The sequence below is a fragment of the Canis lupus genome, chromosome X (assembly GCF_003254725.2).
Source record: "Canis lupus dingo isolate Sandy chromosome X, ASM325472v2, whole genome shotgun sequence".
Classification (NCBI taxonomy): Eukaryota; Metazoa; Chordata; class Mammalia; order Carnivora; family Canidae; genus Canis; species Canis lupus.
The window spans coordinates 80,778,534-80,798,786 of record NC_064281.1 but is presented as its reverse complement, the minus strand read 5'-3'; the positions used below and the strand labels follow the sequence as shown (position 1 = coordinate 80,798,786).

Sequence of the window (20,253 nt, the reverse complement as noted above, 5' to 3'; positions counted from 1 at the left end):
AGTGTGTCTTCCTCCTTCGGGTTGTTTGTGAGGCAAATTAATCCATGCGAAATGCTTAGGACAGTGCCTGGTACATAAATGTTTAACAAATGTTCTCTCCTATTACTCTCCGCTCCTAGGCCAGCATCTCAGTTCCCATTCTCTCTGCCCACTTATGCCCAGCCCCACTTGATGAGCCCCTCCTCTGAGAGGTCTCCCCAGCATCACCTGCTCTCCTGACCTCTGTTTCGCTCTCCGGGGAGACTAGACCCACAACAAGGACTGTGACATGAGCAGCACTAAGTGAATCACAGAACAACATGCCAGCCCCCTTGGTGCCAATCTCCTGACCGGTGACCCACAGCAAGAAATATATTTTGTGGCACAGCATAGTCTGTGCATTTGTGCACATTCAACCTCCATCTCCATCTAGGTATGACCAGAGCAGAAATCTCACAGAATGACATCCATCCTCGCTGGGTGTGATCCACTCTTCCGTTTGCCCGTTTGTTCCTTTGGCTAAAGGCCAGTCTGACACAGGGTGGGATTAAGACCTCCAGAGGCCCTCAACCCTGAAAGGATTAGGGGTGAAAGGCCACAGCTTGTTTATGGAGAGGAGGTGAGGTCAAGGGGAGCTGCAGGGGAGGGTGCATGAAAGCCACTGGAGGCTGGAGCTGGGAGGAGCAGGCCAGGCCTAGGCAGTCACGGGAATGGGGCTGGACATTTCCTCTAGGCAACTGGGGATAACTGGAGATTTTCCAGTGCAGGAGGGCTGTACTCAGATCCGTGTTCTAGAAAGATCCCTGGGATGGCTGTGGGGAGGGTGGGTTGGAAGGGCCAAGTCAAGGATGGGGCAACCTCCCTGGAAGCTGTTCCTGGTGTCCAGGTGAGAGAGAATGAATGAGGCCACATCAAAGGGACAATGGGGTGAGTGAGGAGTGTGGAAGAGATAGGTGCGAGAAGTGGCTGATGCTTTAGCTTGACTGACTTGGGTCCCATATGATGCTGCTTCCTGAGGTAGGTACAGAGGAGGTTCAGTTTGTAATGGGGGTGGGGACAGGGGGGAGAGGAAGTAAGCATTCTCAAATTTGGATTCATCCAACAAACATTAACAGGACTGACACAGAGAAACTAACATTTGAGTTTGGAAAGGTAAACTCACAGAGCATTAAAAGGGAAAAAATAGGGGATCCCTGGGTGGCTCAGTGGTTTGGCGGCTGCCTTTGGCCCAGGGTGCGATCCTGGAGTCCCGGGATCGAGTCCCGAGTTGGGCTCCCAGCGTGGAGCCTGCTTCTCCCTCTGCCTGTGTCTCTGCCTCTCTCTCTCTGTCTATCATAAAAAATTAAATAAATAAATCTTTTTTTCAAAAAAAAAGGGAAAAAATAAAAGCCTAGCACCCACCATTGCAATCATTTCAAAAAAGAAAGAATATCTTGCTCCACCCAAATAGGAAGGGCATAACCTCATAATAAAGGACAGTCCTTTCTATGAGTGAATACATTTAGACTATGGAAAACCTCTACTTTGGGATGTTCTCCCCATTTTGCTGTGCCCCGTTGAAAACATGGCTGTGTATCAGCCTAATTTGGGGACTGTGAGAGCCACAGGTGAGGGGGGAATGGGCAGAGGAAGAGAGGTGGGCGACAGAACACAGGGAGGGGTTCCAGAAGTAGGAGGAAAATGAGAGAATAATCATGGGGGCCAAGAGATGAAGGAGGGCTTAAGGAAAGAGGGCTTGGCCAATGGTATCTTTGGCCACCCAAGAGTTCAAAGGGATTTGGCAGTTAGGTTATTGGTGACCTTTGGTGGTGCTCATTCACTAGGAGGATGGGGTGGGGGCCAACCTGCAGGAGGGCTGAGGTACTTGAGGGTGATGGAAAGATAAGAGAGTGGGAGGGAGGAAGAGAGGGAGGGGAGAGAGAGAGAGAGAGAGAGAGAGAGAGAGAGAGAGAGCGAGCATGTTAGGGGAATGAGAGAACACATCTGAGGAGAGAAAAGCTGTATTTCTTGGCATCAAGGAGACCGCCATTTTACATTGGGAAGGGAGAGAGCTAGAATAAAGAAACTGGCCTTTCCTGAAGAGAAGGGGCATGATGATGTCTGGAGGAAGGGCCCAGAGAGGAGAAGGAGGGTGGATGAGGCCAAGGCCCAGATAAAGGGATTAGCCTTTAACGAGAGGGGCACCTTGTCCCCTGAGAAGGGAGGGCTGGGGGAGGAAGGAAGTTGGAGCTGCAGGCCAATTTTTTGGGGGTGGGGCAGGGCACTGAGGTAATTCATGCTTGAAGGCCTCTGTTTTCTCAGGGAAGTAGGAGGGAGGGGTGGAGCAGGAACATGGTAGGGAGCTGAAGGAAGTTTGGAATGTGGCCCAGGGAAATGTGGAGGCCAGACTTAGAGCATGACCAGGGAACACGCTCAGGGGTCTTGGGGCCCAGCTGAGGCTGTTGGAGTCATCTTGCCCTGCGCAGGTTTTGTCTGCCTCCCTAGGCTGTAAGCACCCTAAGGCAGTGTCCTCAGCACTTTCCTCTTTCTAGTCCATTCCCATGCCAGGCAATGCCCAGCCCAGTGGTGTGTAGCACAAAGGAGGGGCCCAGTCCTCTCAGGAGGGCCTGGCAGAGCCACCAAGGGCAAAACCCAGATACTATGGGGCTGTCAGGGGAAACAGAGGCAGGGCCGTAATCACCCCGAAGAGAAGCCATTCGTTTGGCTGTTCCACACCTTTCCTTGCTACACTGCTGGCCATCTTACTCCTGTTCTGTGCCAAATGGAAGGGCACACAGCCAGGCTCCCACTTTTGTCCAGCGACACTTGCAGGCCTTAAATCCTTCAGCAAGAGGGGCCGGGGCATTGTCTCCCATTGACTGCTTGAGGCGGGTGGCAATTCTCAGGAGGTAGCAGGGCAGAGAGCAGTTGTGTGGGGAGACCAAACAGCCATGCAGATGGGCCTAAAGGGCAGCTGGGCTCCAGAAGAGCATGCTAGAAGCTGGCCTGAGGGGAACCCTGAAGCCCGCTTAGGAGAGCAAAGGGGCCAGACAGCCCCAGTGGTGAAGGATTGTGACCCAATGAACACAGGTTCAAGGCCAGAGGTGGCATGACGGGTGGCCTGGCCAAGTCCGGTTGGGCTTGAACTCCTGAGATCAGGAGTTAATGTCTCCCTCTTCCCCCTTTCCCTCTTCCCTCCTGCCTGTTTTCAGAGGCCCTGGCCACCTGGAGGTCAAAAAGATCCCAGGGAATGCTAATAGGTTTGCTTCTTTCTCCTCGCAGGCCCCAGGCCTGCCAGCTCTTGTTTCCACCTGGTGCCTCCCCTCAGCCTCATTCCTCTTCTGGGCCAGTGAAGCAGTTCCAGCAAACCCTCAACTTCTGGAAGTGAATTTAGCCAGGACCCTGCCAGACTGAGAGAGATTCGGGCTCCCCAGCAGCCCTCCTTCTCCCCTCTCTGGGGACCCGGGATCCAGAGAGCTTGCCTCGGAGCAGTCTGGGGCAGCGCATGCCACTGCCCTCATTTCAACACATATAATAAACCTCTGTTTATTGAGGGCTGGTATGGTGCCAGGCCCTTGGGTTAGGTGGCGGCTGGGCTGCTAGAAAGTTTTCCTTTGATGGAGCCAAGATGTGTCTCCCTGTAGCTCCCACGGAGCAAGTGTCATCCCCCATCGGCAACCCCCAACCCCGACAGAGTCCTCTCTCTCTGCAACTAAGCATTTCTTTCTTTCCTTTTACCTTCCACGTGTCCTTATTTTCTATCGCCCAAAGAATATCGGGTCTCGTAGCATTTTCAAGGACGGTCAGAAAAGCACGAAGAAGGAAATAAAAAATCTCCCAGTCTTGGCTCTCTCCCGCTTGTTTTCTTTCCCCACTCTTCCACCAAGCCAGTTGGAATATGAAATTGTCTCACCGTCCCAGCCCAAGTGAGGCATGTGTTTTACCTGGTTTCTGATTTTTCCTTTGCTATCAAGCACATGGTGGGGCTGGAATTTGAAGTGGGGTGGGAGCCGGGGGTCAGGGGAACAGAGGAAAGAGGAGCCCCTTGCATCGAGTTGTTCATACAATTTTGGGATCTGATTTTCTTTCCCACTTTCGGTGTTGATGCTGAGGCTTCCAGAGCATGATCGTCAGTGCCTGCTTAGTATTCAAGGGCAGAGACTCACCTTGCTGAATGTAGCTGGTTTCCCATTATTGGACATTGGATTTGTTTCAGATTTTGGACAATCACAAACCCTGATGGGGATGAATGCTGAGCCCCCAGAGGAATATTTTTGGGACTTCTAAAGCACAAGGAGGCTGCTGGCAGTTGTAACTGGAAGCTTTTTGGCAAAGGTCCAGAAGACTGGCTAAGGCCAAGGACTGTGCTGGAGCGGCTGGGCTGCCCACCCCCACCCCCAGCCCTGGGGTCAGTACCCATGTACCCAGTACCTGTCACAGAGTGTTCAGGCTGGCAGGCCCCTTGAGGCCACTGGCCCTGCACCCTGCACCCTCCTCTTACACGTGAGGGAACAGAGGCCTTGGGGCCAGGGATGGTTCTTCAGCAGTTTAGCAGCCAGGCAGAGACCTGCTTCCCCGCCACCACCCCCCTCCCCACCCCAGCTCCTGGATTGGGGAGTAGGAGGGGGTGCTGAGCTCTGCAGTTTGGAATCTGACCTGGGAGCCCTGAAATGCTGCCCATGCTTCTTTACCAGACCACTTACTGCTGAGGCCGGAGAGGAGACTCAGGCACTTGAGGGTCACCCCACAGGCAGCTGGACCTGCTACACCCAGAACCTCCTTTTTTCCTGACCCAGGTGGTACTTAATGGCAGTGCCACCTAATATCAGGGCCACCTGGCAAATCTCTTGGGGGTTTGAGCCCAAATAACGTGTGGGTCCCTCACTCGCCTTAGCTGGGTCAGCTATCCCTTTTCTACTGGGAACTGGCTTTGCCAAAGGCCTGTCTTTCCAGCGCTCTATGCCGGACAGCTTTCCGTGGTTTGCGGTACTAATGAGCTTCCTTCTTTTACCCCCTGCCCCAGCCAGCCTTGCTACTGCCTGGGGAATTTGCACAAATGGTGTATGATTTGCCCCTTCTGTGTTTTCCTTTCTGACTTGGAGGTAAAGAAAACCCTTCACCCCCCACTGACTCTCTGTTTATTCAACTGGGAGAGCTTTCACACCCAGAGACCCAGGCTTCCCCTCCCAGAGCTCCCTGTTCTAAATCCTCACCCCTCCTCCCAGGTCCCCTCCAGCCCCAAGCTGCCCTGAATAATTTATGAGGCCAGGCAAGCCTTATAAAAGGGTCTCCCAGGAAAGGCCAAAAGAATGCAGGAGGTTCTGAGAAATAAGAGCCCCTATGACCTGCCTGGCCTCGACCCCCTAAGGATGGACCCTTCCATTCCCTCGGCTGCTGCCCCTGGCCTATTAAGTCCACCACTGCTTGTCTCCTCTGGACAACAAGTAGGTGGCAGTGACAGGTAAGCAGACCTTGGCCCTTGGCGACAAGGACTCAGGTTTGGTGGTGTCCTGGGAGAGGAAGGAAAATGAAATGTCCAGGGTGCCCCTGCTCTCTGTGGAGGGGTAGGACAAGGCCTCACAGCCCTCAGAGCCCCTTCTGCATCTCAGGCTGGAGTGTCTCAACTGGCTTCACACCTCATTCATCCCTCTGGGTGGCAGGAGGAGACTCGGGGACAGTGGGCATTGGCAAAGCTGAAAGCCGAGCAGCCAGGGCCTCATGGGCCAAGTTGCTCACTGAGTCCACTGAGGAGCACGGGAGAGGCTGCCATGGAGCCTGGCTTTAATATGACCTATGCTGAAGAGGGAGTAAAAGAGGGCCAAAGTCCTAAGAAGCCTCTGACCAGGGGCCCTTCTCTTTCCTGACCACACCATAAAATCTCCATATTTTTTTCCTGGACCTCTGGAAGTCTAGTGGGGAAGCAGTGGGCCCAGAAATATTTCAGGCCCCTTTCCCCAGCCCCGGAAGATGGCAGGACTCTAAGCTCTCCTTCTTGGCGTAGTCAGGGGCAAGATATTTTCCATCCAACCCCCATTTCTTCCTCCAGATGTGTAACATTCAGCAAACCTTTAGCAAGATGCCTACTGTGTGCCAGGCACTGCACTGGGGTGTTGGGGATTCAGATATGGTCAAACCTAAACTGGTCCCTAAGAAGCTCAAAGGCAAGCAGATAATTACAAAACAGCATGACAAGAGCAACAATCACATTGTTCAGGTGGGGACGAGAGGGCAGGGGCCTCATGACAAGCTTCCTGGACTAGACAGCCTCCGAGCCAAGTGTTCCGGAGGCCTCTTTTGTTATCTCAAGGAGTCCAGGTTCCAGTCTCCTTCTTCCATAGATTGATCTCTTTGTCCTAGAGGAGCGTGTCTTTGGAGGCCCTGGCTGTCCTCTGCAAGGGACCTACCACAGTGGTGGGGGAAGAAAGGCATCGAGGCGGTGAGTCTGAGCCCCCGATACATGCGGTCACGTGCATAGGTGGCCACAGGCATTCACGTTGACCCAGAAGGTCCGTTTCCAGAGAGCCCCAGCCCTTGGTCCAGGGCTGCAGACATGGCAAAGTATCTCTAATGCCTTGCTCACATTTGATTCTTCAACAGCTCTGAGAGGAGGGCAACCCTGAGATTTCTGTGGCAATCCTTAAGATGGAGAGACGGGTGCCCAGAGTAGTGAAGGATTTGGGCTGGCCCTGCCACTGGCCTGTGAGAGAGCTGGTGCTAGAATCCTGGTCTCCTGGCACCTAGCCCCAGTGCTCTTCCAGGCCGCCCTTACCTCCCCCCCTCCCACCCCCGCCAATGAATCTTGGCTGCTTGGTGGAACTCTGTCTCTTGGACAGTCTCCAAACAGGTGTTAGAACAGGGGCAGCAAAGCGAACAACTCCCAGGACTCCATGCACTTGCTTTACAGCCAGAACCAGGACAGAGCCCCTTGCTGAGGGGGCGGGTAGGGGCTGCCCCCGGGATGCCTAAAGTTTCTTCTAGATCATCTTACGTAGGTTTATGACCCCTGATACAGAGGAGGCAGTTGTCTGGCCATGTACTTTGAACCACATGCTAGCTTTTGCTTTGGACAGGCCACTGGTGGGGCGACAGGTGCCAAAGTCATAAAGGCTGCCTCCGAGTTCCATCACCCTGTCAGGTAAGTCTGGCGCGCCGAGCTCAGAACTTGCTGTAGACCCACTCGCGCTTCAAATCGGTACAACAGCCTTGTGAAGCAGGAGGAGGAGAGAGGCAGTGCCAGGATCCCTTTTTCATACATTAGGAAACTGAAGCCCAGGGTGGTTAAGGGAACTGGCCAAGGTTGCCTTACCTGAAGTCAATGCCGATGACCCCTAAGAATGAGCCCCTTTGGGCGAGGTCAGTGAAGGAAGCCTTAGTGGGACACCGAGGACGCAGGGATAGATCATTCTTGGCTAGAAGACTTCTGAAGTGGGGGGGTGGGATCAGTGTCAGAGCTGACAGATGCCGGGGCAGGGCCTCCCCACAGCCATCAGCCCACCAGACATTACCTTCCAGCCTGCATCCCTTTTTTAACAATCTAGAGAGTTCTGTTACAATGTGTATGCACTTCCTCCTTTTCCCTTTCACCTCATTCTGTAGGCAGGAGAAGAAGTTTAGGGGTTGACTTCTTTCTTGGTCTTACTTGCCTCTCTGCAACAGATGGGACCCCGTCTAAGTTAGGGGCTATATTTCTTGTCTGTCCACAGGCTCTTCTGGCCTAAATCCCGCTCCTTTGACTACCTGTACAGTGATGGGGAGATTTTACTGCAGAACTTCCCTATCCAGGCAACGATCAACCTATATGAGGACTCAGATGACGAAGAGGAGGAAGAAGAAGAAGAAAAGGAGAGAGAAGAAGAGAAGAAATTGGAGACAGATGAAAGGGGGCTGGGAGAGCATGTGAGGGGACCAGGGTCAGCACCACCCAGGGCCATAGCTCATCCTCTTTCCCCACTCGTGACAGGCCCAAACTGAACCGGTCAGAGTCTGATTGGGGTTCAGTATGACTGGCAAGGCTCTAGAGCAGCAATTAGCCAGGAATCTCCAGATATAGCCCTCTAGACTGTAAGTTGGGTCCTTGAGTCACCAGCATACCCTGGCCATATTCAGTTGGCCTGTGGGCCCAGGCCTCTGGCATCTCATTGTCTGTGTTTCTGTCATGTTGACAGTGTAAGGGTCCAAGAAGCTCTAGGGGAAGACCTGCTTTCTGAAGTTCCCAGGGAGCAGACCAAGACAGTGCATCCCCATGCAGAGAGGAACACCTACTCTTCAGGGGTCTTTGACTTCCTGGCATTCCAGCTGGCCCTATAGTCTGTCTCCCCATAGAAAGCCTGACTTCTGGCTTCTCCTCCAGGGATTCCAACCTCAGATCCAAGCAAAGTTAGGACACCTCATTGATGGGCCTTGCAGGAGAGGAAGGGGGCATCTAGAAAATCTGCTTGCTTTGGGGACCTCCCTCCATTTTGCCTGCTATCCACTGGGGTCTGTATATTGGTATGAATTGAATCAGGAGAAAAATAAACTAGACAATGTGTGCCCTTTTCCTGGAACTGTGCTGATTTCTTAACTGAACTCTGCCCATGTTGTGAAGCCACAGGCAGAGGGTCAGAGACCAGCTCAAGGCCAATTTGTTGCCCTACCCGAGGTCAGTTGACAGATTCTACTCCATGGGGCTATAGGGCCAGAGACTGACCCAGCATGCGGGACAGACTTTCTCTGTCAACTTGTGAAATCAGTCAGGCTTGATTAAACTTGATTAAAGACAGCTTAGGAAGGGAGCAAAATGGCCCCCCAAAAGCAGCTTGAAAATTGGGAATATGGCGGGGGGGATTTAGTGAGAAATACAGCCTCAATTGAGCTTTGGAGATGAGTATATGCAGGTGGGGAGGAGGCTAGGAGGGCTCACTAAGTCCTGTCAACTTTATCTACTTGATTCCCTTCGTATCTATCACTGCTCAGGTCCTCATGCCTTTCCTGCCCCAAATACCCCAACTAATGTTCTTGCCTCCAGCAAGCCCCTTTGCAATTTTGCCTCCCCACTGGCCATCAGATAAGACCACATCGTGCCCCTGCTGAAAACCCTCCTCTGGCTCTTCACTGCCTCACCAACAATCGGACTTACCTCTTTTTTTCTTTTGGCTCGCAGACCCTCTTGAGACTCAATGGCTTCTGCCTTCATAGGTTCACAAATTAAGTTCTTTGTGTGATATTCTAGGCTGTTCAATCGCCTGGTTCTTCCTGTCTCTTCAAACTCATCTCTCTTGGCAGTTGAAGCCCATGCCGTCTGGCCTTGAATGTGTCGAGGCTTGATGGATTTTTAAGCCTCTGTCTGGAATGCCTTACCACCTTTGGATGTCTGGGCAGCTCCCATTCATCCAATAGGACTCGCTCAGACACCATTCCTGAGAGAAGCCTCTGCAGACCTTCAGGTCCAGGTTGGGTACCCCCATCTATTCAGTACCTCCTCTACCATAGCACCTGCCTCTCTCCCTAGGCAGCAAGATAGCTAGGTAGGATATCCCCATGTGACTTTATTACAGAGCACGCTGCCTGATACCAAGCACGTGCCCAGCAAGTGTTGAAGAGAAAAGATCCTCAGGTCTTCTTAACTGCCTCTGCTCCTCCACTTGCTGGCTTCCTGTATCTTTGCGTAGCTACCAACAGGACAGGGGGGCGTCATCTGATTGAGGAATAAAATGCTGGCCATTTCTTTCTCTTCCTTCAACTTGAGCTGGGTTTTTTCAGTGCTGATTGAGATAGGCTGCTTCAGTGATGAGCTCTCCCTGGGCAGCAGCTGCATTTGACCAACTGAAGCAGACCACCAAACTCACACACACTGGTGCCATCTATTGGTCAGAATTTAACTTCGGTCCTTAATTCAGGCCACCCAACAGCTGACCTTTGACCACTGTAATTCCTGTAGTCCATTCTGTTTCTGCTTGTAAGTAAAGCGGACTCAACCTTGTGCTGGCTGTATGACCTTGGGCAAGTTAGTTATCCACTCAGAGCCCAGTCTCCTCATCAGTCAAATGGAGAAAATAATACTTCTTCTCAGGGTGGTTGTGAGGAATTCCATGAGATAACTTATGTAAAGTGCTTAGCAAAGTCCCTGGCACATCCTAAAAGCGCTCGGTAAACGGTAGTAGTCATCGCAATTGTAGTTTTAGTAGTGGTTATTATTAATTTTATAACAGACATGAGCTTATCTGTAGAGTCAGCTAATGACTGGTTTACTCGACTAATGACTGATTTATCTGGATCCACCCAATCTCCCTGGCACCATTTGGTTTGGCAGTTGAAGAATCTTTGTCGTGTCTGTCTCCCATTAAAAGAAAAAAAAAAGCCAACAGAGGTCACATATGGCTTCCCAGGCCACTCTCCACGGGTTTCTTTTTCCTAAGACAGAGGCTTCAAAACTTACTTTTTGTGCTTCTGTGAAAACACGTTTTTTTGAATGGAATACAGAAGCCCGATATCCAAACCAAAAGAAGATGGAGCTGCCCTGGCGGAAGCCACAATGTCTGATGCAGAATTCCTACCCTGCTGTCCTCTCTCCAATCAATAACTAACTCTCTCCACTTCTCTGTGAGGTGCCCTCAGGGATCCCTAGATTGTTGGGAAGATGGTTTGGAAACCACTGTCCCGAGGGCTAAAACAAGATTGATTTGAAGTCGAATTGGGGGGGGGGGGACAGCCCGGGTGGCTCAGCGGTTTGGCGCCGCCTTCAGCCCAGGGCCCGATCTTGGAGACCGGGATCAAGTCCCATGTCAGGCTCCCTGCATGGAGCCTGCTTCTCCTTCTGCCTGTGTCTCTGCCTCTCTCTGTGTCTCTATGAATAAATAAATAAAATCTTTTTAAAAAATTAAGTCAAAGGGGGATTAGTATTTTAACAGATCCAGTGTTCCATTTAAAATCCTTGTCTGGGTCCTAAGCTCAGCATTTCATAGCTCAAAAATTGCTCGAGTCGTTGTACCATAGGTTGTAGGCATTTAAAATCCTTGGAATCCCAATATCCTTGGTTTTAGGGTATTATATAGCATAGAATTACAAATCCCTAAATCCCCAGGGGCTTAAAGACCCTAAAACCCTTGGAGCAGTAGTTCTTAACTCAGAATGAGCTTCTCTTACTTTCCCTGCCCACCTCCTCCTTACTGCGCAGGCGCTATTGGTCAGCGGCAGACATCTTGTCTCACTCCCCTCCTAGTCCCCTGCCCTGAAATGGCTTCTGATCCTCCTCCCCACACATGGTTGCTAAGTGATTGGAATTCACTGTTATGAGTAACCAGAGCCCAGTGTGAGTTACTTTGTCACGGGTGTATCCAGTCCTTGTAACAACTTGAAATCCAGTGCACAGACACAAGAGAAAACTGCACAAAACTGGAGAGTCTTTCCTCCCCATCCACGACAGCTGGCCCATCCTAGGGCTCCGGCCTGCCTCGCCCCAGCACTGATGCCCCTGGCTCCCCCACCCAAAAGCAACAGAGAGAGGGCACATTAGTTGAATGGGAGGCTGCATCTGAGCTGGGCTTTGAAGGATGGGCCCAGGGAAAGATGGAGGAGGAACACTTTCCAGAAAGAGGCAATGGTATAAACTCCTTCATGACACAAATACTTATTGAGCACCTACTCTGTGCCAGGCGTTAATATTGTAATGGTTAAGGGCGTGGGTTTTGGAGGCAGATGCACCTGTGATCCCATCGGGTCTCTGCCATGTGCTGGCTCTATCCATAGGCCCACTCCACTCAGGTGTCAACGAGTTGTCAGCTCTCTGCTCATTCCCCTGTGTCTCTAGGCAAGGAACTCCCTCTTCCCTACCCCACTGAGTATCGCCAACCCCCACCTCTCCCCTCTCCCTCTAACTGAACCTGTGTGTTTATCTAGTGGGCAGTTTGTCTCCTTTCCACTTCAAGCCCCTGTTGTAAAATGGTTGCCCATCCTGTTCCCAAACAAGGTTGTCGTCAGGTGGCCTGAGTTCACTATTTGGATCTGTTGGGAGCCTGGTGTGGGGTACTGTACTTTTGGTTTACTCACAGGTGGGAAGGCTTGCAGCAACCTCCATGCAGGCACAGAAACCCAAGTACAAAAACCTGGCAAAGAGTGAGTACCTAGTAAGTGGTAGCCACAACACTCTTTACTAGGTACTTGCCATTCCCGTAACACCCATGATCACCTGTGGCACTATAATCACAATAATCCTAGGAGACAGGCACAATAATATTATGCCCATTTATGAATGAGAAGACTAAGAGTTAGCAAGGTCTTTGTAGCCTGGATTTGTGTGCTTGCATGAAGGTTGAGCTTTGCTCACTGGAGGTAAACTGAAAAACGCAGTGGGCAACACCAGATCCCTGACAGGTCAGAACAGGGAACTCAGCCACCCTTTTACACCAGGAGCCTAGGGAAGAAAGGAGACAAACTTCCCATTAGATAGCCCTGCATGCGGAGTTGAGAGAATGTGGGTAGGAGATCGTCACAGCAAGGCAGAAGAGGGAGTTTTCCCTATGTAGAGGGGACAAGGCAACAGGATGGCTAGGAGGGCAAGAGTTACAACAGCTGATAATCATTGAATTCTTAGTATGGACTGAGTGCACAGCTAGAGACCTGACAAGGATGAACTCTTTTAATATGCCAATCCTGCAGGATGGGTACAGATAGGAAAACTGAGGCTTAGAGTGCTTTTTAAGACTATTTATTTATCTGAGAGAGAGAGAGAGAGCCAGGGTAGAGGTAGAGGGAGAAGCAGGCTCCCCGCTGAGTAGGGAGACCTATGCAGGGCTCGATCCCAGGATCATGACCTAAGCTGAAAGCAGACACTTAACCAACTGAGCCACCCGGACGCCCCTACAGTGTTTAAAAAGAAAAAAAAGCCTTGCCCCAAATCACACAGCTGGTAATCCACGGCCCGTTCCAAGTGCCAGGCCCTTTACATGTATTATGTCACTTCGTCCCTTCAGCAATCCTGAATCTTAAGTACTAGTTCAGGTGAGCACAGTGAGGTTCAGAAAGATTAAGGAATCTGCTCAAGGTCACACAATTAATACGGCAGAGTTGGTCTTTGAGCGAGGACAGCACGTGCCTCAGGTGACCCCGACACTAAGCCACAGGAGCAGGCTTCAGGTCTGTCTACTGCCAGAGCACCACACTTTCAGGAGATGAAATATACATGCTGGGGGAAGGATTACATCTGTGGGAGGGGAGGAAGAAAAAAAAAAGTTTCCTTTCTGGCTGGGAGGGAAGTGAGTCAGAGGTTAGGAATAATTCCGGGCCAGGAAAAACTGAGGGATGCTGAAAGGCACAGAGCGGCCAAGCTTGGCACGTTTGCAGGGCCTCCAGCTGGGCAGCAGCGCGGTTCCCATAGAACCTGGGCTGCTTCCTGGGCTGCAGGGTGGGGGCGGGTGGCCAGGGGCTGCTGAGGGACTGCTCCTGGTCCTACCCCTGAGCGCTGTGTGGCCTCTGAGCGCAGTGGGCCCCTGCTGGGTGTCTGCTTAAGAGCCTGGAGGGAGGAACTACATACCCATTCCCAAGGTGGTGGGCCAGGCACTGAGCTTGGCACTGTGCACGCTTTATCCCAGAGCAGGGCTCGCCAAATTCCAGCAGGATGGGTGGCGCCAAGCTCATATCTGTAGATAAGAAAGAGCTCTGAGAGGTTAAGTGACAGTCAGAAGGTATGGACGTTCTCCATGGGGAGAACCCGGACAGTGAAGCTACAGAGTCCTGGTTCCTGACTATTAGGCTCATCCTACTCTCTACTGATTCCCCCAGAGAAGTCCTGAAAGGCCCTTAGGGGCGCGCAGCTCGCCGGCTCTTGTGTGCACTACCTGGAGGAGAAGCATGTAAACGGCCATGCCGTTTCTGTCCCCATCATTGGAGCCACCTGGGGCCTAGAGCCAAATGTTGATAAAATGGGGGTTGAGGCGGAAACCCAAGAACAAGCTGGAGTCAGGCTGTGGGTTCTTCCCAAGGCCTTCCACCCGGGGAGAGAACAGCCAACTCCCAGAAGAGCCCGCCCCCCCGCCCCACAAGTGAACTGCTATCTTGTAACAGCGGGAGATGCACTGCCCCCTAGTGGCCGAGCTCTAGACTGAGCCTGGATCCTTAGCACTAGGCAAGGGGTCAGGAGGCCCATCACCCAGAGGATTCTATGACCAGCCATTTAGCACCTGCTGGTTATGCGGAACAGGCTCTGGAGTCACACGAGAACTGGGTTCAGGTCTTGGTTCTCCTCCTTGCTGGCTAAGTGATCATGGGCCAAATAGCACATTAATCTTTAAGCCTTAGTTTCTTCACCCATAAGATAAAGACAGTAATACTAATTTCACAGGGTCAGTGTAAGAATTAAATGAGATAATACATGCAAAGGACTTAGAGAACCTGGCACATTATGAATGTGAGATACAATGATGTATATAGCGCTGTTCTTTTTTTTTAAAAAAAAAGATTTATGTATTTAGAGAGAGGAAAAGAGAAGGTGGAGGGAGGGGCAGAGGGAGGAGAATCTCGAGCAGACTCCTTGCTGACCATGCAGCCCAACATGGGGCTTGATCTCACAACCCTGAGATCACGACCTGAGCCAAAATCAAGAGTCAGATGCTAGGCAGCCCCGGTGGCGCAGTGGTTTAGCGCCGCCTACAGCCCAGGGTGTAATCCTGGCAACCTGGGATCGAGTCCCATGTTGGGCTTCCTGCATGGAGCCTGCTTCTCCCACTGCCTGTGCCTCTGCCTCTCTCTCTCTCTCTGTGTCTCTCATGAATAAATAAATAAATAAGTCTTTAAAAAAGAAGAGTCAGATGCTTAACTGACTGTGCCACCCAGCACTGTTCTTTTTTGGCACATCTTAGCAGTTTCATCTCTGACTCTTCTTGACTTCCCCTAACTTGCTCTATTAGGTCCTGGATGCCCCCACGTGTGCTGTCTTGCCCCAAGGCAGGAACTGTCAACACACTCATCTAAGGCTTGTGGGCAAGACCTGAGCTAAGCCATGTACTTTCCTCCATGTATACTTTTAAGAAGTTCTGACTGTACATCTTTGTACATCCTGTGAATGTTCATAAACATGCTTTACACAGGCTTTTTCTGTGTTTCTGAGCAGCTTTACATCCACAATTTCACCCGAATCTCGTAATACTCCCCATGATATATTTACATTTTTCTTTTAAATTCAATGAATTAACAAATAGTGTATTATTAGTTTCAGATGCAGAGTTTAGTGATTCCTCAGTTGCAAACAACACCCAGTGCTCATTCCATCACGTGCTCTCCTTAATGCCCATCACTCAGTCACCTCATCCCCTCACCCACCTCCCCTCCAGCAATCCTCAGCTTGTTTCGAGAGTTAAGAGTCTCCTTCTGAGCCTCGGTGTCCAATGAAAGATGAATGGATAAAGAAGATGTGGTTTATGTATACAATGGAATATTACTCAGCCATTAGAAATGACAAATACCCACCATTTGCTTCAACGTGGATGGAACTGGAGGGTATTATGCTGAGTGAAGTAAGTCAGTCGGAGAAGGACAAACATTATATGTTCTCATTCATTTGGGGAATATAAATAATAGTGAAAGGGAATATAAGGGAAGGGAGAAGAAATGTGTGGGAAATATCAGAAAGGGAGACAGAACGTAAAGACTGCTAACTCTGGGAAACGAACTAGGGGTGGTAGAAGGGGGGGAGGGCGGGGGGTGGGAGTGAATGGGTGACGGGCACTGGGGGTTATTTTGTATGTTAGTAAATTGAACACCAATAAAAAATAAATTAAAAAAAAAGTCTCCTTCTTACATTGCTGGTGGGAATGCAAACTGGTGCGGCCACTCTGGAAAACAGTATGGAGCTTCCTCAGGAAGTTAAAAATAGAGCTACTCTATGACCCAGCAACTGTACTACTAGGCATTTACTCGAAGGATACAAACATAGTGATCTGAAGGGGCACCTGCACCCCAATGTTTAGAGCAGCAGTGTCCACAATAGCCAGACTATGGAGAGATCCTCGGTGTCCATCGACACATGAATGGATAAAGAAGATGTGAGATATCTTTTTTTTTTTTTTTTTTTAAATTTTTTTTTTTTTTTTTTTTTATTTATGATAGTCACAGAGAGAGAGAGAGGCAGAGACACAGGCAGAGGGAGAAGCAGGCTCCATGCACCGGGAGCCTGATATGGGATTCGATCCCGGGTCTCCAGGATCGCGCCCTGGGCCAAAGGCAGGCGCCAAACCGCTGCGCCACCCAGGGATCCCAGATGTGAGATATCTATCTATCTATCTATCTATCTATCTATCTATCTATCTATAATGGAATATTACTCAGCCATCAAGAAAACAATATCTTAGCATTTGTGATGACGTGGATAGAACTAGAGGGTATAATGCTGAGAGAAGTAAGTCAATCAGAGAAAGACAATTATCATATGATTTCAGTCATATGTGGAATTTAATAAACAAAACAGAGGATCATAGGAGAAGGGAGGGAAAAATAAGACAAAACCAGAGAGGGAGATATATATATAATCCCATTTTTTTCAGTGAAGAGATTGAAGATAGGAAGAGAAGTGACTTGTTCAACATTGCACAAGTCAGCACAGGATTTAAGATTGGACGCCCCCCCCCCCCCCCCCGCCAAAAAAAAAGATTGGAACCCAGAATCTTCTCTTGAGTCTAGCGCTTTACCACCAACCCTTGCAACCAACCACCAAGGTTCCTGAGCTCTGACTAACCGTGAAGCATCAATAACCCAGGATATGGCTTATTGTTTGGAGACCACATCATTACACTTGACAACAAGTTTCTTGCTTCTACTGAGGCTAGGTTGTATCCCCAGTAACCTGTCAAACTATGACTCTTCTCCTAAAAGAAAGGGCAGCAAATTACCAGGACAGGTGGCCCAAGACTGACACATCTCCAACACATGCCAAGAATACAATTAAATGTTAGAGTACGGGTTTGAGGAGAGGTGAGCATCGTCCCCTCAGCCAAGCTGCATGCACTGCTGAGAAATTAACTTTGCCCTGTCCTCACAGCCAGCTTGATTTAGCCACTCATCTCCTGTTGGACATCATTGGGGCTCAATAGGGCAACTCTGTCCTTAGTACAAAGACTGGGAAGTGTTGATGTGTGCCGTGAGCATGGGTGCTGATGGCAGTACCTTTTTGCAAGCACTGAGGGAAGCAGTATGTTAATAGCTTTCTCCTGGTGTCGCTTGACATGATTCTGGGGGTAGAGGATGCAGGCTTGACTGTCAGTACCAGAGGCTGGCCTGCTCTCATTCTGACACATCGGCAACAGGAGCACAGCTGAGATAACAAATCATCGAGTGCAAGACCCCCTCCTTATCCTCTGTGTGACCCTGAAGCCCTGGGAAGCATGGTTCTGCTGAGAGGAGAATCTTGTTACTTACCCCTGGAGCACTGGATCTCTGCAATTACTTGCTCTTCGCTCTCTCATCACCATGGCAACCCAAGAGAGGGAGCCAGCATGAAATCCATTCCCCAATAGACTGATGTGCAACAGCAAGCGTTCTCTCTCTCTCTTGCTCTCTCATGTTAGAGAAGGGGAGCATTTTTAACCCTCTTTATGCTTCAGCCTTGGTCCATGGTGGAGAGCAAATACTCTCACCTACAATTTGAGGTGCTTGATATACCTCTTTCTTAGAAGTTCCTGCATAGGAGCTACTACTCTGATTGGTCTGAGATGAGTCATTAGGGCTCCATGTCACCAGTGAGCAAGGTCATCACCATGAAAAGTGATATATATCTATGTCTATATAGTCAGTTACCCCTGCTCCGGATTTTTAGGTCAGGCCAATTTGTTCTGAAGACCTTAGCTTCTCAGATTCAGAAAGGAGGGAGTAGCGTAAGCTGCATTTTCCAACCCATTTTTTTTTAAACCAGAGAACCCTGCAACAGAAGGAAAGAGAAGAGGAGTTGCCAGGCATATGCTGAATCCTCAAATCAAGCCTTTATTAATGAATGACCTTTTCCTGCTGTACTGCTAATTGTTCCTTGTGCTACATAGCATTCTTGAGATGAAAGCTTTCAGGAGAATGGTGAGTGGTAGGATTCAGGCATGAAAACTCCTCCTTGAACCCACAACACCTAGGAAGGCGTCCCAGGCCTACGTCTACACTGGGCAGAGAGGGTACACTTGTTAAATTTCCTAACCTTTCACTGATCTCTGATTACCTGGGGAGCAAATTCGATTGAAAATCAAATTTTGGGGGCACCTGGGTGGTTCCGTGGTTGAGCATCTGCCTTTTGACTTGGGTTGTGATCCCAGAGTCCTAATATCAAGTCTGGCATCAGGCTCCTCACAAGGAGCATACTTCTCCCTCTGCCTATGTCTCTGTGTCTCTCATGAATAAATAAAATCTTTTAAAAAAATAAATAAATAATTCAAATTTCATATTGAGCTTCTGGTTGTGTGGGGCTCTTCCGTGGGCACTCAGAAGTGACCTGATATGTAGCAAAAATTGTTAGTCTGGGAGCAGGGGCTTTGCCTTCAGCTAAGAGTGAAAATATGCTCTGCTCAAAACAGATCCATGCGAATGTACTTAATTATCATAACACTTCTGGAAAACTGCAGGGCAATTTCCACAGGTAAAAATGTTTAAAATAAAAATCCATTCTTTGTAAACTTATGAGATTTTATTCGTGGCTATGTAATATTTTCTGAGGTGGGGGCAGTTTTGTAGGAAGGAACGAGCACCAGAATCAGCAGACTTTACTCAGGTCCTGTCATTTATTATCTGAAATATCTTGGACAATTGACTTAGTTTCCTTATCTCTAAAATGGGGACAGTCATTAGCCTATCAACATCACAGCTTTGTTGGTTATGAGGTTTGAGTAGAGTTTACTTGATGAAATCACTCCGAAAGTTGTAAAATGCTATATACAGGTGTATCTTAATAAGCACCGTGAAAGGAACTTCAGTGTAATAGTCTGCCCTTCAAAATGCAGACATAAGCCCCAAAAATTTCTGGGAGAAAAACCCTTGGAGATCTGGCATAAAAGACATTCAGGAAAATTACTAGAGAAGCTAAAGCTCGTGGCTTCACTCGTAGATGTAGCTGAAATATTTCTGTTTTGCTTTCTGCTCAGCCTCTCACGGATATTCTGTTTCCTACTCAACCTGAGGAAGCTGTCAAAGAGGCTCCGTATTGTACAAAAAGGTGAACACGGAAGCTTTGCTTGAATTGCTGGGAGCGGCGACATTTGATAGTTACCATCAGTAATGGCTTACAGAATCTTTAGTTTATGCTATTTCTCCAAAGGTAGGCTGCCTGCACACTTGAGTAAAACGAACATAGGCCCCCTGAATGTACTTAGCATATCAGGAAAATGGATTTTTTTCCCTAGAAGCCACTTTATGGATTCATACTATTTCAATCCCACCCCTGCAAAAATACTGGAAATTAAAACAAGATTCTCTAAAGAGGTGGAAAACCCTACACGTGAGCCATAAAAGAATTACCGCAGGCACAAGAACAACACCAAAATGGTAGGAGAAATTCCAACTGACCAAAACCTTTGCTGAAACTAAAAGTAAAATGAAGGCAGAGTCACGGGAATACAAAGGAAATTACTGAAAGTGAGAAAGTTTCTTCTTTTAAAAAAGGGAAGGGTGGAGATACTAGTCTTTATGTACTGCATTACATAATATAGAATATATTATAATTATTAATATATACATACTACATATTAATATATGTAATATAATGTATTACATATATATATAATGTATTATTTCTTCTGTGTACCTTTCCCCTCTTAGACATACACACACACACACACACACACACACCCATAAACTGTTCCATGCAGTTAGTTGAAAGGAAAATCTCTTACCTACTGAATAGAAGGTAAGAATTATAAATGCAGGTCTTCCTTGCTATCTATTTTTGTGACTGCAAGAATATTACATTGCAGCTGGGGACACCACAACTGAAAACATACAGAACGGGGTATGATTTAAAAGAAATAGGCAAAGGATTAAGGAATTGGCCATATTAAAAAATGTTTACAGGAACTAGTATCCAAAAGTGCAGGGGTGCCTGGGTAGCTCAGTCGGTTAAGCATCTGCCTTTGGCTCAGGTCATGATCCTGAGGTCCTAGGAGTGAGCCCCTCATCAAGCTCCCTGCTCAGTGGGGAGCCTGCTTCTCTGTCTCCTCCCTGCTCCGTTCTCTCTCTCTCTCTCTCCTTCACTATCTCTGTATCTCTCTCTCTAACAAATAAATAAATAAAATCTTTTTTTTAAAGTGCAAATCTGGGACACCTGGGTGGCTCAATGGTTGAGCATCTGCCTTTGGC

At 49.1% G+C, this 20,253-nt stretch overlaps 2 protein-coding genes across 4 annotated transcripts in view; one reads left to right on the top strand and one right to left on the bottom strand.

Moving 5' to 3' along the window:
- Positions 1-9,225, bottom strand: part of CLDN2 (claudin 2) — a 29,892-nt gene extending 20,667 nt beyond the window's left edge. Inside the window, exon 1 of the mRNA XM_049107634.1 lies at positions 9,077-9,225. The gene's annotated coding sequence lies outside the window, so the exon portion shown is untranslated. The remainder of the gene's footprint in view (positions 1-9,076) is intronic.
- On the top strand, positions 675-8,504 carry RIPPLY1 (ripply transcriptional repressor 1). Of its 3 annotated transcripts, none has more exons than XM_035711986.1 (4): positions 675-865; positions 6,316-6,394; positions 7,029-7,093; positions 7,662-8,504. In XM_035711986.1, the coding sequence occupies exons 1-4, from the start codon at positions 690-692 to the stop codon at positions 7,927-7,929; spliced, it is 588 nt and encodes a 195-aa protein (XP_035567879.1). In that variant the 5' UTR covers positions 675-689; the 3' UTR covers positions 7,930-8,504. The 3 variants fall into 3 exon arrangements, with proteins under 3 accessions (XP_035567879.1, XP_048963593.1, XP_025287309.1); XM_049107636.1 differs by lacking the exon at positions 675-865 and adding an exon at positions 4,509-5,402 and having other exon boundaries at positions 6,318-6,394; positions 6,971-7,093; XM_025431524.3 differs by lacking the exon at positions 675-865 and adding an exon at positions 4,668-5,419.
- Positions 9,226-20,253: the final 11,028 nt, after the last annotated feature.